Raw genomic sequence first — 16,735 nt, 5'->3', positions numbered from 1 at the left:
CGGCCCGCGGGCCGTAGTTTGCCCACAGCTGGTCTAGGATAAGAAATGTAGTTACCTCAAAAATTCCTGGTCATATATTAACCACTAACCCAAATATAGTGTTAATCATTGCTTCACTTCTTTTTAAATTTTGCTACTTATATTTTTTTAAAAGGCCTTATTTGCCTTGATAGGCAAGTAGTGTTTTAGGTGCTTATACTGGCTACATATTTTCTCTGCATTAAACATACTTTCATATAATTCCTTTTGAATTTATTCAATTAACTTGTTAAAATAAATCCAATGAATTGGAATTGCTCTCGCTAAGGATACTCAATTTTTATTGAGATAGATAGTTCGCATCAACCTGCCTCCCAGTATTTATGCATTCAAACTGTACAACACTGTCCAAAACTGAAGAATATTAGGTGTCAGTGTCTTTGTTCTGCTCACTACAGAGAAATTATTCTTCATCACTGCTCTGCAAAATCATCGTATATGCTTAATGCTTAATCAACACTTGTATTATTTAATTTTATTTTTTCCAGTTTCCTTGCATTGTAGTGTCTCTGTTACTGGTTTTTAAGAGCTTGTTTATGACTAAAGATGTTAACCATTTCTCATACATTGCAAATGAAATACCATGTTTTTTCTTACTATTTTATTCTGTTATACTTTTTGATTGTATCAAACTTGTGTATTAAATATAATCATGTTCTGTTTAAAAAAAAATAAACCTTATTTGGTTTTTGCCTATTTTTAACTTTATACAATGTCTGTAAATATATAATGTAATTATGTAATTTCTATAACCTCCTCCTTTAAATAGCATATTCTTGTTTTAATGCCAGAATTACATTGACTGCTTTATCCTATATTTTTATATGCCACATAATGGCTATCAATGTGGCAATAGTGCTCTCAAAACCTTACAGCCAAGAGGGCCTCATCTCTGATTGCCTCTTTTCCTAAAATCGTAACAGAATTATGCAGCCAGGCACATAGAGATTAACTACTAATTCAGTGCCTAAGGAAGCCATACCTTAAATAACCTGGAATATTTTCTAAAAATATTAAAGGATTAGTCAAATACTACTAACAATCTTTTACTCACTTCCTAACATATATTGACATGAAAAAGAACTAAATAAATTATACAAAGTATTCATTTGATTAACTTATTTTAATAAGTTTTGAGAGTTTAGGAATAACTGGAAAAAAATGAAGTTTATTTTTCTTCTTTCCTTATGTAACTATCTCATGGTTTATAAAAATTTAGAATATAGAAATATAGACACCTGAGGACAAGTGTTATCACTATGGTGTAAACTTTATGTGGGCTACTTCACAAAGTTATTATTTAAATGATTATTCCAAAAAGAATATTTATTTTACCTTTTTCTACTTCTTTAAAAGACTGCTTGGTTATTTTGGAGTTATTAACTCTATGATCCTTCTCAATTAACTCTACTTCTGTTTCCCGTTGCTTCAAATTATGAAAAGAATCCAGTTCATCATCTAGGCTTTAAGAAAAATTATGTCAAAGCATTCTAGAAGTTTACTATAGCATTCTAAAAAGATAAAACTGCTTCTCAAATATTAACAGCAACACAATTGAGAAAAGTGTAAACATTTTTTTAAAAAAATATATTTTATTGATTTTTTACAGAAAGGAAGAGAGAGGGATAGTTAGAAACATCGATGAGAAACATCGATCACCTGCCTCCTGCACACCACCTACTGGGGATGTGCCCACAACCAAGGTACATGACCTTGACCAGAATCGAACCTGGGACCCTTCAGTCCGCAGGTTGACACTCTAGCCACTGAGCTAAACTGGTTGAGCACGTAAACATTTTTTAAAAGCAAAAAGTAAAATTATAAACAGTAAGTCATTGATCCTGTAAACTCACTAAAAGTATCTTCCTAAAGATACAAATACTAGAGGCCCAGGGCTAAAAGAATTATTGTTTAACATGAGGAAACTGAACCCTAAATCATTTAAATAACTGACAGATGATGTAACTAGTAAAAGATGAAAGAGAACTAGACTCCCAAATGTTCTCACCAAAAAGATGATCTCAAAGTTGAACTTTCTCAAAGTTGAAAGTACTGTTCAAAAGAAGTAAACTGCAAGCCACATAAGGTAATTTAAATTTTCTAGTAGCCACATTAAAAACATAAAATGATGTAAAATTCTAACAATATGTTATATTTAATCTAGTATATCTAAAAGAATATCATGTGAACATGTAATTGAAAGACAGAACAGGACTGATAGCTGTGTCCTTAACCCCTCTTCCAAGAAAAAGCCGCCGAATGTATCAGCTACTCAGCCTACCCTTATTTCTTCGGCCAATGGGAAAGCGGGGGAAACTAGCCCAAGGCCAAGAGTATGCTAGCCACCCCCCTGTCTTTGTGTAACCAGACCCTAGCTGCACCCTGCCCTTGCGTCACTAGCCCCCGGCCCTCACTCAACCAACCGGAATCAGCCAAATCAGTGGTCAGAGTCTGCCCCCACCCCCCGACCCCAAGCCCTATAAATTCTTTGTTCCCTTGGGACTCGGGGCTCTCTCTTGCATCCAGTAATGGAGGCAAGGGGGGGGGGAGGGGGGACCAAGTCCCGGGCTTGAATAAAAGACTCTATGCTTTTGCATCGGACTCGGCTCCCTAGTGGTCTGTCTTGGGGTATTTTGAAATCTGGGCATAACAGTAATCAGTATTTTAAAATTAGGGTATTTTACATTTTAGGGCCCATTTTCTTCAATCTGATGTGTATTTTAGACTTCCTACATACCTCAATTCAGAAAAGCTCTATTTCGAGTACTCAATAGCCACATGCAGCTACTGTGCTGGACAGTAGTGTAATTCTATACTAGGTCATAACTAAGGATTGTGAAAAAACTGTGCAATGTTATAAACCCTTTATAGTAGAAAAGCATTAAATTATAATTTGAAGTATACCAGAAGCAAAAAATTATAAAATTACCAGTTAAATATAAGAAAATAATTTCCATGAATTCTCAAATATTTTAAAATAATTTTCACTTTCCTCACTCTCTAGTCCAGTGGTTCTCAACCTGTGGGTCATGACCCCTTTGGCGGTCGAAAGAGCCTTTCACAGGGGTCACCTAAGACCATCCTGCATATCAGATATTTACATTATGATTCATAACAGTAGCAACATTACAGTTATGAAGTAGCAACGAAAATAATTTTATGATTGGGTCACAACATGAGGAACTGTATTTAAAGGGCCAGAAGGTTGAGAATAACTGCTCTAGTCAATATACCTCATGTCCAAATCCTGAATCCAGATCAACTAGGCTACTCTGTGAATGATAAAGAGTACTAACAACAATAATGATAATATTTGAATGTTTTTCTATGTGCTGAACATTGGTTTAAGTGCTGTACATAGATTAACTCATTGAAGTAGAGAATAAAACAATTATATTAAAAATTTAAGCTACCAAATATCAATTACTTTAATAATATATGATATTTTAGGCACAATTGTCTTTTTTCTTCTCCATAATTATCTCAAAATTTCATTCTGTATATTTCTTTATTGTTTAACATTATTTCAAAACTAGAGGCCCAGTGCACAAAAATTTGTGCACTCGGGAAGGTCTGTCAGCCCAGCCTGTGCCCTCTCACAGTCTGGGACCCACCCCTCGGGGAATGACCACTTGCCAGCGGGGAGCAGGCCTAGCTGCAGTCGGACATCTGTAGCACTGCTGAGGTGGTGGGAGAGGCTTCCACCACAACCACTGTGCTGGTAGCCGTCAGCCTGGCTTGTGGCTGAGCAGACTCCCCCCGTGGGAGCACACTGACGACCAGGGGAAATCACCTGCATTGAGCATCTGCCCCCTGGTGGTCAATGTGTGCCATAGTGACCAGTGATTCCCAGTCACTCTGCTGTTAGGGTCAATTTGCATATTACCCTTTTATTATATAGGATAGAGGCCTGTTGCATGGGTGGGGGCTGGCTGGTTTGCCCTGAAGGGTGTCCCAGATCAGGGTAGGGGTCCTGTTGGGGTGCCTGGCCAGCCTTGGTGAGGGGCTGAGGGCCGTTTTCAGGGTGGGGGTCCCCGCTGGGGTGCTTGGCCAGCCCAGGTGAGGGGCTGATAGCTGTTTGCTGGCTGTCCACAGCCCCTTTGGGGTGGGGGTCCCCGCTGGGGTGCCTGGCCAGCCCGGGTGAGGGGCTGATGGTTGTTTGTTGGCTGTCCACAGCCCCTTCGGGGTGGGGGTCCCCGCTGGGGTGCCTGGCCAGCCTGGGTGAGGGACTGATGGCTGTTTGTTGGCTGTCCACAGCCCCTTCGGGGTGGGGGTCCCCGCTGAGGTGCCTGGCCAGCCCGGGTGAGGGGCTGATGGCTGTTTGCAGGCTGTCCACAGCCCCTTCAGGGTAGGGGTACCCGCTGGGGTGCCTGGGTGAGGGGCTGATGGCTCTTTCCAGGCTGGCCAAGACCCCCAGCGAGGACCCTCACCCCATGAGGGTGTGGCCATCCTGGGAGAGGGGCTGATGGCTGTTTGCAGGCTGGCCACAGCCCCCAGTCACCCAAGATCCCAGTGGAGGCTGGCTGGAAGCAGGTACCTGGGATTTATTTAGCTTCTATAATTGAAAATTTGTTGCCTTTTGTGGAGGCCACAGCCAGCGGGAAGCTTGGCTTCCTCCATCGCCGGGGCAACCAAGCCTCCTGCTTGCTCTAGCTCCCTGGCTGCCGGCTGCCATCTTGGTTGTGTTAATTTGCATATAGTCACTCTGAGGGGCTGGTGGGCATGGCTTGGGGCATAGCAGAGATATGGTCAATTAGCATCTTTGTCTTTTATTAGTGTAGATGTTTATCCCTCTATACAAATAGCACTTCCTTCTGCCATATTTTTGGCATTTAATAAGATCGAATTTGGAATTTTATTTCACCTTAGCTTCTACTTCTGTTTTGTGTGTGTGTGTGTGTGTTTTTAAGTATATTTTTATTGATTTCAGAAAGGGGGACAGAAAGAGTGATAGAAATATCAATGATGAGAGCGAATCAATGATCCACTGCCTTCTGGCCCCTTACTGAGGATCCAGCTTGCAACCCGAGCATGTGCCCTTACCAGGAATCGAGCTGTTACCTCCTGGTTCATTGGTCAACACTCAAGCACTGAGGCACACTGGCCAGGCAGCTTCCACTGTTTGTATACTTGTTTCACCTAGGGTAAAATCTCCTATACAAAACTACTAACCTTTCACAGCCCAGTTAGCATCTCCCAGACTTCAATCTCTCTCTCTTTCTTTCTCTCTCAGCCTATCTAAAATCCATTGCTTATCACACTACTAGAGACATACACTACTGTTAAGCAGGCTCCAGACTGCTTATACTTCCTCTCAGAGAAAAGCAAACACATAAATAATCCATTCTTTGCCTTTTCTCAGTGTTTTGAGATACTGAAGGGATAGCAACAGTAAGGATACAGGGTACTTTACCAGTTCATATTGAAGTGCTTGGATGAACTATAAAGAGGTATAGTGGAATGCTTTCTTTCATCAGAATACCATCTTAATAAGGAATCAATTTTATCTCCCGATGAGTAGACATCCAAGTCATCTATTAAGAAAAAAGAAAACAGCAGAGATTACTTACCTAATTATATTGTTCTAGGCTCCTAAAGATAAGACAGCAAAATTAGTTAAAGAATTTCTTATATCTATGTCTCCTTAATGCAAACTTCCAGAAAATAAACATCAACTCTTACATTTATACTATAGCACTTTACTGATTACAAAATGCTTTTTCATCCATTACCTTATTTGATACTAACCCCTCAAAGAAAGCAGAATAGGTGCTTTTAATTCTATTTTAATGATTAGAAACCTAAGAATCAGAGAAGTTATGCAAATTTTTCCACATAACACAACCAGCAAATAGAAAGAATAAAATTGAAAATCCAGCCCTCTTTCTAAATACTTATGGTATTTCATCAGCCCTCAACCATGAAACATTTTATTTTCAATTTTATATACTTAAACATTATGATTTGTTTAATAAACTGTTAGCCTATATCTAAATTCAGTCAAAAAAAGGAAAATAGAGCTTCTCTGATAAGCTATTTAGAATTACTTATAGAGGAACCAAGATGGCGGCATAGGTTAACGCAGGAGTTTGCTGCTTTGAACAACTACTTCAAAAGTGAAACCAAAAAACGGAAGGGACATCACCCAGAACCACAGGAACGCTGGCTGAGTGGAAGTCCTACAACTAAGAGGAAAGAGAAACCCATACGGACACTCAGAGGAGGCGCAGTGCTGAAGTCAAATTCTGAGGTGCGGAGTGCGCGGAGCGGGCTGGCGGCGGAGGGCGCGGTTGTTGTTTTCAATCGGGAGGGAGTCGCAGACTCTGAGCACCAGATACAGGCGAGTCTTTAGGGACCCAGACTCAAACGGGAGAAGCGGGACTGTCTGGCTTCGGTCAGAGCGAGTGCAGCTTTCTCTCCGAGCTTTGCAGCGGGTGCTGGGACTCAGAGAGGCAGAGCCCCTTGGGACAGGACTGAGAGCCGCCATAACTGCTCTCTCCGGCCCACCCTATTGATCCTGTGCGACCCGCCCCGCCCAAGCCCAGCGCAGAACCATTTGCCGGATAGCCTCAGGCAAAGGCTAGATTAGCACCTCCCTAGAGGACAGAAGTTCTCTCACTGCTGACACAGCTGATTCTCATAGCCACTTGGCCTGGAGGTCAAACCCTCCCTGGAATTAGCTACAACAATCAAGATTTATCTATAAGACTGTGAACAAAGACCACTAGGGGGTGCACCAAGGAAGCATAACAAAATGCGGAGACAAAGAAACAGGACAAAATTGTCAATGGAAGAAATAGAGTTCAGAACCACACTTTTAAGGTCTCTCAAGAACTGTTTAGAAGCTGCCGATAAACTTAATGAGATCTACACGAAAACTAATAAGACCCTCGATCTTATATTGGGGAACCAACTAGAAATTAAGCACACACAGACTGAAATAACGAATATTATACAGACGCCCGACAGCAGACCAGAGGAGCGCAAGAATCAAGTCAATGATTTGAAATGCGAGGAAGCAAAAAACATCCAACTGGAAAAGCAAAATGAAAAAAGAATCCAAAAATGTGAGGATAGTGTAAGGAGCCTCTGGGACAGCTTCAAGCGTACCAACATCAGAATTATAGGGGTGCCAGAAGATGAGAGAGAGCAAGATATTGAAAACCTATTTGAAGAAATAATGACAGAAAACTTCCCCCACCTGGTGAAAGAAATGGACTTACAGGTCCAAGAAGCGCGGAGAACCCCAAACAAAAGGAATCCAAAGAGGACCACACCAAGACACATCATAATTAAAATGCCAAGAGCAAAAGATAAAGAGAGAATCTTAAAAACAGCAAGAGAAAGAAACTCAGTTACCTACAAGGGAATACCCATACGACTGTCAGCTGATTTCTCAACAGAAACTTTGCAGGCCAGAAGGGAGTGGCAAGAAATATTCAAAGTGATGAATACCAAGAACCTACAACCAAGATTACTTTATCCAGCAAAGCTGTCATTCAGAATTGAAGGTCAGATAAAGAGCTTTACAGATAAGGAAAAGCTAAAGGAGTTCATCACCACCAAACCAGGATTATATGAAATGCTGAAAGGTATCCTTTAAGAAGAGGAAGAGGAAGAAAAAGGTAAAGATACAAATTATGAACAACAAATATGCATCTATCAACAAGTGAATCTAAGAATCAAGTGAATAAATAATCTGATGAACAGAATGAACTGTTGATTATAATAGAATCAGGGACATAGAAAGGGAATGGACTGACTATTCTTGCGGGGGAAAGGGGTGTGGGAGATGCGGGAAGAGACTGGACAAAAATCGTGCACCTATGGATGAGGACAGTGGGTGGGGAGTGAGGGCGGAGGGTGGGGCGGGAACTGGGAGGAGGGGAGTTATGGGGGGGGAAAAAAGGAACAAATGTAATAATCTGAACAATAAAGATTTAATATAAAAAAAAATTAAAAGGCAAAAAAAAAAAAAAAAAAAAAAAAGAGGTAGAATTACTTATAAATTGTATGCATCCTATTTAACACTCATTTTTACCCCCTCAGAAATTTAATGACCTATACTTTTCAGTTATATTTTGGAAGGATGAAAGTTTTAGGGCAATTTTCAAAATTAAAATTCAATTTTTACAAGATATTTTTAAGATACTGGACTCAGTAATAACTGGGATATTTTTTTCATATTGAAAAAACGTTTTAGAAGATTGTTACAAATTTCAAAATGAAATAAGCTTGGAAAAAAGTGAAATTCCTTAATCCACCATCTAATGAACTTCTAAAAATATTAACTATTATTTCTGCTAAAATCATCTCCAAGTTCAATGATTACACTTACTAAAGACACTACCTAAGAAGTATCAAAAAAATAAAAACTCTAATGGTTAATTAGCTATGCATGTTAGTCACAGATTACCACATGATGTTCTAACACATCCAATCCCATAGTATAATTAACATTATTAAATAAATTTATTTGCTTAATTCCTCCAGTGCAATAATTACTCTAATAACTTGGGAAAGCTTGTGTGAAAAAATAGCTATTAGTCTTCTTTACCTAATACACTGTTTAATTTTTAATATAAAAATACTGTAATTGAAACACCAAAAAATTCAATTTTATTTTTAAAAACATCTTACACATTCACCCCAAATATCATGATTACTAATAGATTATTACCAGACTGAAAAAAGCTTAGTGTCACAAGACATATGGCAATAGTGATTTAAGTCTAAACATTTTTTAAAAGTCTTTTCTCTCAAATTAAATTTGCTAAAACCCCAAATACAGAAAATTCTCTACAGGCTTACCTGGGGAGGTTAGAGATCTTCTCTTAGATTTAGTCTGATCAAAACTTGAAACAGAATACTAAAAAAAGAAAAAATGATGACATTTAATGTGTATACTAAGAATCAACTTACAGTCTCAAAATAGTTCCCTATAAATTATGTACAAAGGTTAGCCTTTAATTAGACCAGTGGAAAAATCTGGTAGGCACCACCTTAATCAAGTGATCAAAGTTAACATCAATTATGTGACAAAGCAACATCAAGAGTCTCCTGATGAACATAGCAAGCCACACACCATTCATGTAACATTCCTGACAAAAAAATATAACCAGTATCTAATCATATCATCAGACAAACCCACAGAGAGACATTCTAATAAATAATTGTTCTATAGTCTTCAAAAATATCAATATTACAAAAGACAAAGCCTTCAGAACATAATCTAAAATAAAGGCAACAAAAAGAAGAAAAAAATGCAATGCTTGTTTTAACTGTATCTGCACCAGGAGAAAATATTTGTATACAAAGGACATTACTGAGGTTATTGATAAAATTTTAATATGAAATTCATAATATTGTGCCAATGTCAAGTTTCCTGAATTTATTACTCTATTCTGCGTATACAAGACAATGCCCTTATTTCTAGGAAAACACACTGAAGCATTTATACCTGACAGTAAAGAGTCACGATGTCTGCAAATTATCCTCAAATAGTTCAGGGGGAAATGTCTGTATGGAAAGGGAGTCAAAAAGAGGGAGAGCCCTGGCCCATTTGGCTCAGTGGGTAGAGCATCAGACTGAAGGGTCCCGGGTTCCATTCCAGTCTAGGGCGCATGCCAGGGTTGAGGGCTTGATCTCCAGTGCGGGGCGTGCAGGAGGCGGCCCATGGGTGGTTCTCTCTCATCATTGATGTTTCTAGCTCTCCTTCTCCCTTCCTCTCTGAGAGTATTGTAAAGCAAGTGTGGCAAAGTTTAATAATGGTGAATACAAGAGAAGGGTAGAAGAGGATTCTGGCAACTTTTTTTTTTTTAAGTTTGAAAGTATTTCAAAATAAGCCTTTTAAAATGAGTTAAATTGTTTTTTGAACTCCATTCAAGTCACTATGAATAAAAGTTCAAAAACACTTTCAACAATGACATACCATGATTTGCTGAACATAAACCTACCTTCAAAAGCATATGATGAAGGAACTTTTCCGTTTTTCCTGTGTATGTGACTCTGTCCACCTGCCCACTGTTTACCCATCTGCGGTCCAGAACTACTCTCCCCTGTAGCTAACTTTCCTTCCACCTGTTTTCCCAGAGCGGCCCGGGCAGGGCGAGGAGGAAGCGAGAGGTCTTACCTCGGCCGGGCGGCAGCCACCCAGCCCGTAGCGGCTTTTGAGGCGCTCCACTGCGAAATCCTGCCCAGGTGGCTTGACGACCCTCGGCTGCATCGTGCTAGGCCACCGTTGTCTCCTCAGGAACAGCGTTCAAATCCGCGGCGGGACGCGCAGGGGCGGAGCTCGCGCCGCGGAAGTGCGTCATGACGCACGAAACGCCCCGCCCCTCATGCGAGGTCTGGGTCCCTGTCACGCTTTGTTAAAAACGTCCTAGCGTTGCCTTTAGTGACTATTTGCTTCATTAGTGTTATTTGGACTGATAAATGGCGTTTACTCTTTTAAGTCTTTTGCTGCTTCGTTTTCTTCCGTCATGTCTACCTAGGTTGCACTTCGCAGGCGTGTCCCCTCACAACAGCTGCAGCCTCAGAGCTCCAGGGCCAAGGAGGAAGTCACTGCCTTGTAACCACTGCATCTCTTGTACAGGCGGGAATGCATGCGGCATCTGTCCAGTTACTGGGCTCACCAGGATGGTCCACACCTGACGGGTAGGACCGCACCTTGGTCTGGGGCATATCTGACGTATTTGTGTGCGTTTGGACATAATCAAGGTGGCCTTGCTAACTGTAATATTAAATGGGGGTGGGGGGGAATCCAAGAATAAATCATACTACAAAGTATAGCTATTTCAATAATTACCTCTTCACTTTCCTACTATGGGCCAGTATTTCCTATTCAGAGTAACAGGGTATATTAATAAGCAGTATTAGAATGTAAGCTACATGAGAGCATGCTTTAAAAAAAAATAAATCCCCCAATGCCCAGAACAGTGCCTGTCACTTAGCAGGTGCTCAGTATTTATATCAACCTAAATCAGAGACTACTTGAGTTGAATAACTAAATAACCACTTAATTTCTTATATAAATACACTAGCATAACCCTTTACTTTTCTAAATTGTATTCACTAGCATGTCTGGACTAATAATTCCTAGATTTTCTGGTTTATCTTTAAATTTCCTCAAATGCCAAAAACTTTGTAAGATGAATATTTTAATATTTACCTGATAATTACTTAAACCAATAATTATTCGGCATACGCTATAACTATGGTATAAAAATGAGTTTCTTTATACTCTATCTTTAAACAGAATTTAATGAGCCAATATAAAATCAAACCAGTTTAAGAAATACATAACGTGGGTTTATACCACATTAAGAAATAACAGAAGTCACAGGCAAAGTCCTTTGCTTCAAGCCACTTTTAAGCATCTTTGGAACACTAATAGAAAAGTCAATTTACTGGCCATTTTTATCAAACTTTTGGTCAAAATATTAATTTTTAAAGCTTCTTAATTCAAAATTTGAATGCTTTAAGATACCACTGATTTCTTTAAACAAAAATCTCTACATTGCACTTCCCTTTACTTGAATATTATTCCAAAATCACAACAGGCATCAGCTGTCCCAGCTGAAAAATTCACAACTTTATAGCAATTTATACTACATAAGTTTCCAAAAAAGCCAATTTTTATTGAGCATACATGTAGTCCATGGTTCTTTTTAAGGTTCATGTAGGTCAACTGATACACTGGAAAATCAGTTATCTGGTTATAATGGCCAAGTAGATTTAGTGATCACTCATTACACAAACCACACACTACATTCCTCTCCTCCTTTAGTGGTTGAGCAGGTACTTATTACAGGACTAGAGGCCCGGTGCACGAATTTGTGCACATTAAAAGGAAATGAATTGGAAACTTAAACAGTAAGTGGCTATTAGACAATATTAAGTATAATAAAATAAGGAAAATGGGAAAAAAAGGAAATGAATTAGATGAAATATTTTAATATCGGTATTCACCCTTTCTCTATAATAGTGTCAACCAAATTCACAACCGACAATGACAGATGCAAATACACCATGCGATTGGCACCAGAGAGAGCTTTGTATAGATAAGCTTGCTTAATTAGACCTGCTTTCTGATTTAGCTAAACTTTTTCCAGCCCAGTGAAGCACCCCAACTTCTCTTTCAGGTAATTGTCAACAACACTGCAGTAAATATCAACAGGAAGCAGATTATTGTAGATCATGCAGGGAGAATAAAGGGTGAAATATTTAACTGTAGCAGTGTTTGACTATACTCTGCACACTGAAAAAACCTGAAGTCATTTTAAGGTCCACCATTTCTTACTTCTTTTCATTCGGGTCAAGTTTCTAAACTTTCCAAATCTCCATTTTCTAGCTAATGAAAAGAAACTACGATTCCACTGGGTCTCCTATCTACCTACTCCAGGACTTCTGTGAGAATCAAATGAGATGAGGCATGAGAAAACACTTCACAGACATTTGGTTAAAGTGTAAAATGTTTGCACCTGGCTATAAAACAAGTCATGTTCCTGGGCTGAAGAAACTCCAAGGAGGCTAGTCGCTAGGGAGAGAAAGCTGGGCATTACTACATAACATCATTACTAGGTGCCCACAGCCATCATTTCCGGACTGGGCCAGGCTCTGGGCCACATTTTGCGCAATGGGGTCTTGGCAGCATTGGCTGCGATTTCGTGGGCTGTCACTCCAGGGTGGTGGTAGGGTCTGTGTCCCACTTGGGGGAAGCCAAGTGTTGCTTTGTGGGCACCGGGTTCATCGGGTCCATAGTGCCGTTTCTTTGTAAATAGCCAATGCGCGTCACGGCAGCTCCTGCATTAAGCATCTGCCCCCTGGTGGTAAGTGTGCATAATAGCGACCAGTCAGATGGTTGGAGTGACACTTAGCATATTAGCCATTTATATAGAGAGAGACTAGAGGCCCGATGCACGAAATTTGTGCACTCGGGAGAGGGGAGGCCCCTCAACCCGGCCTGCACCCTATCGCAGTCCAGGAGGCCTCGGAGGATGTCTGACTGACAGCTCCTGCATTGAGCATATGTCCCCTGATGGTCAGTGCGTGTCATAGCAAACTGTCCTTCCGCCATTCAGTCAATTTGCATAATAGCCTTTTATTATATAGGATAGCCTATTTCCAAATCCCTAAACAACACCAGTCTTTTACTAAATGTGATGATTTCACTGGGAAGAACACAGGAGGGCAGAAGGCAGCCACTATTAGTGATTAGAATGATTGGAATATACCAAATCTTGTGCTCGAATTAGCTTCTTTGTAGTTCTATATTGAGTAGGCTTATAAGAATATCCCTTTTTAGCAGTCCAACTTTTGAAACTAGCTATTTTCCAAATAAATTTTCAGTGTATATCAAACTTGAAAAAAGTCACTTCCTTGGGGGCTGTGGAAATTATGTGGCATTTTGAGTTTATAGACCTTTAATTGTCCTCCATAATTTGGTTCTAGAATTAACAAACAATTATATGCACAATAAATTTTCTAAATGTCATGGCTGTTAACAATTGTCATTTTATTTTTGCTACAAAATTCACCAGAAAAAGTTACTGCAACAATCTAGTATAAAGCAAATCTTTAACCAAAAACATGGAATAGATCTTTTTAAAATATTCACACTTTATCACAATAACTGCAAGGAAAAACTCAAGTTCAACTAGAACAAAGCTGCAGTTTGAGGTAGTAGAAATAGATGACAGAAAAGTTAAAAAAAAAATCTAAGGACATACTCAACTTGTTTCAAATGTAAAAATAAATGTAATACCTTTGAAAGGGCACAGGAAGCTACAAATAATTTTAAGAAAAGGTACTCTACTTAGAAATTCATTAACTATCCAGGAGGTGCAAAGATTATAGAAGAGCACTTTGGTTGTCTCTAACCTCTGGGCTCTGCCCATTCATAAGTCTCTATGCATAAATGAGAACACCAATAGTTAAAATTACCAAATATATTTTCAAATCTAAAATAAAAATTACCCCCATTTTGGTCCCTTTATTCAAACAGTAAATATATCCATGCAGGAAGTCCAGTATCTTAAAAGAAATTAAAATTAAACTGTTTATATAATATTCCTTCAATGAGAAGGTCTATTGCTTTTAACAAGATTAGTATTATTCCACTTTAATACAAATATGTCAGGAGTACATAAACACAAGTACACCTGAAACAAACCAGTGTTTAAATTTTTATTTCACACCATGCAAGGTCAATTGTAACACATTAAAAAGTGACAACAGCTATATGCTGCAATTTTACATTTATACATTAGAATGTCCATTTTCAAAAGCTGAACATAATTACTATATTGTCATAACAGCTAAGCTTCAAATCAACTGTTTATACAGGTAAAGTTTACTATAAAAAAACAATGACTTTATATCTGTCCACATTCTTTGATACTAATTCTTCGACTAACAGACCCTTTAGGAGAACCAAATGATTCAATCTTTTTCACAGTATCCATGCCATCCTTAACAAACCCAAATACTACATGCTTAAAGTCCAAATGCTCTGCTTTTTTCAATGTAATAAAAAATTGAGAATTATTGGTATCGCGGCCTCGATTAGCCATTGATAGGAAGCCAGGACCAGTATGTTTCACATTAAAATTTTCATCTTCAAATTTATCACCATAAATGGACCGTCCTCCTGTTCCATCATGTTTGGTGATATCTCCACCCTGAAAAAAAATTATTATTAATAGGGATCCTGAGTAAAATATTACAATGCACACAGACTAACTAACTACTACGGATAACTCCTAATCACCCAGATTGCAAGAAAATGTGGTATGAACACTAAGTAATACCCATTTTTGAAAGAAGACAAAAATGACAAGAGGTCTTTTTCCCACCCTCAATTTATAGCAGGTTTAAAGTTATTAGAAATTTCAACTATTTTAAGCTGAAAATTTTTTGTGGGGGTAGGATATATTGAGATGGTAAAACCGACTAATGTGTGGAAAAGCTAAAGAAATCTAAGAAAATTATAGGTGAAGAGGAACACTCAAATTTCCCTATTAGTGTAGTACACTTTTCTAAACTTCAATTGTGATACACAGTCAATACTTACTTGGCAAACGAAATCTGGAATTACTCTGTGAAAAATGGAGTTCTTGAAACCAAAACCCTTCTCTCCAGTGCATAGTGCTCTGAAGTTCTCAGCAGTTTGAGGAACAATGTTTGAAAATAATTCCATGGTTATACGTCCTAGAGGTTCATCATCTGCACAAACATCAAAAAACACCACAGGATTTGTCTCCTTTGATAATTCTGCTGTCAGTGATACCTGTCCTTTCTGGAGTTTTAATAAATTTTGTTGACATTCTTCAAATTTTCTCTTAAAACAATCAGCCATTTCTTTAGTTTTAAATCTCACTGCAAGCTGTTCCACTTTGGCTTCTCCATCTATTAAACAACAAAACAACACAGTTATCTCAATATCAAAATGTTATAATATTGTTATGGATTTTAGGAAAATCCAAAAAGTGAAAAGTAGCATTTACCAGCATAATCCGAGGCAGTCCAAACTAAAGCATTGTTCGAAACATTTAAGGGTTTTAACTCCATTGTTTTGGTAATAACATGATTTGCACACACTTTAAAGACTTGGTCTCGTCTCATTAGGATCCGATAATAATTCTTCAGTGTATGCCAAAGAATTTTAATATCTCCAACACCACGCTCCTTCCACTGATTGACATCTCGATCCCATCTATAAAGTTTGGCTCTCTCTTTAAATAAAATTTCCTCATCTTCTTCTCCAGATTTTACTTCTACCTATGATAGATGAAAAATAAGCTGCTGCTCATAACATACTCCATAACAAATTCCTTAAAATACTGTCTTTGTTAATGACATTAACAAAACATGAACTGTGCTATAAAAACAAATGGTAATATTCTAAGGCTAGGAATACGTCTGGCTTGGATTACACAGTGTAGACCTGACTTGTTATTAAATCTTTTTCTCTTATGTAGTATTCTTCCTCCTTTTGAAAATTAAATACATTCTTTTATAAGACAGAAGTGGTTTCAAAAAGTTCTTCAAGAGAAATATTTACTACTTGAAGTTGAAAACTGAAAATAATTTGTCTAAAACAACATTCTTGTCCAGAAAATGTAGTTTATTTTTACTGATAGGACTTTAGCAAGTATGAGATTAGATATATTTGCCCCCAGAATTAATTATGTTATGAAAACAAACATGAAAAAAATTAGCTCTTCCCAATAATTTTATATGTAATATACCAAACAACATTTATGTATAAATTTTAACAATTTATACTTAAAAGCTTAACTTCTAATTAAGAGCTTCCATTTGAAACTGTAAATATTTTGAAAGAAATGCAAACAAAGCCAGCCCTGCAAAATCAAGTTTGAAACCTAAAATATGATGTTATTAGTAAAATTTTCATCCTTTAATAGTTACCTCTGGTAATGACACTATTGGTTCAAAGTGGATATCTTCATTATAAACTACTTCTTCATCACTACCGTCTTCTTCTTCACCAACTTTATTGGTTGACTGTGTTCCAAACACAGTTGCTCCAGTATTTGCCCACTGGAAATTTTTATCTGATGAATAAATCAGGATATTGAAACAGTAGTATCTATTTGTATTAGTTTTAATCCTCTGGTTAAATTATATAATTAATGCATCAAATTAACAATGATGTGCCATATACTTGTAGTTA

The 16,735-nt window shown here is 38.2% G+C and overlaps 2 protein-coding genes across 10 annotated transcripts in view; both read right to left on the bottom strand.

Annotated features, from left to right (window-relative positions):
- Positions 1–10,879, bottom strand: part of CCDC138 (coiled-coil domain containing 138) — a 201,566-nt gene extending 190,687 nt beyond the window's left edge. For 2 of the 6 annotated variants that reach the window (XM_059688357.1, XM_059688355.1), the window contains exons 1-4: positions 10,172–10,876; positions 8,851–8,908; positions 5,453–5,573; positions 1,375–1,502 (exon numbers count right to left, since the gene is read on the bottom strand). In XM_059688357.1, coding sequence (XP_059544340.1) covers positions 1,375–1,502; positions 5,453–5,573; positions 8,851–8,908; positions 10,172–10,264 — 400 coding nt within the window. In that variant the 5' untranslated portion in view covers positions 10,265–10,876. Of the gene's footprint in view, positions 1–1,374; positions 1,503–5,452; positions 5,574–8,850; positions 8,909–10,171 lie in introns of all 6 variants that reach the window. The other 4 variants (XM_059688358.1, XM_059688356.1, XM_059688354.1 and 1 more) reach the window with 4 other exon arrangements.
- Positions 10,880–14,212: 3,333 nt separating this feature from the next.
- The window catches only part of LOC132230615 (E3 SUMO-protein ligase RanBP2-like), a 96,765-nt gene continuing 94,242 nt past the window's right edge, over positions 14,213–16,735 (bottom strand). For 3 of the 4 annotated variants that reach the window (XM_059688334.1, XM_059688335.1, XM_059688337.1), the window contains 4 exons: positions 16,471–16,616; positions 15,546–15,819; positions 15,113–15,447; positions 14,213–14,720 (listed from right to left, as the gene is read on the bottom strand). In XM_059688334.1, coding sequence (XP_059544317.1) covers positions 14,415–14,720; positions 15,113–15,447; positions 15,546–15,819; positions 16,471–16,616 — 1,061 coding nt within the window. In that variant the 3' untranslated portion in view covers positions 14,213–14,414. Of the gene's footprint in view, positions 14,721–15,112; positions 15,448–15,545; positions 15,820–16,470; positions 16,617–16,735 lie in introns of those variants that run through there. The other variant, XM_059688336.1, reaches the window with a different exon arrangement.

This window comes from Myotis daubentonii, chromosome 3 (genome assembly GCF_963259705.1).
Source record: "Myotis daubentonii chromosome 3, mMyoDau2.1, whole genome shotgun sequence".
Taxonomy (NCBI): domain Eukaryota; kingdom Metazoa; phylum Chordata; class Mammalia; order Chiroptera; family Vespertilionidae; genus Myotis; species Myotis daubentonii.
The sequence above is the reverse complement of the archived record's forward strand: the minus strand, read 5'-3'. Positions and strand labels throughout refer to the sequence as shown.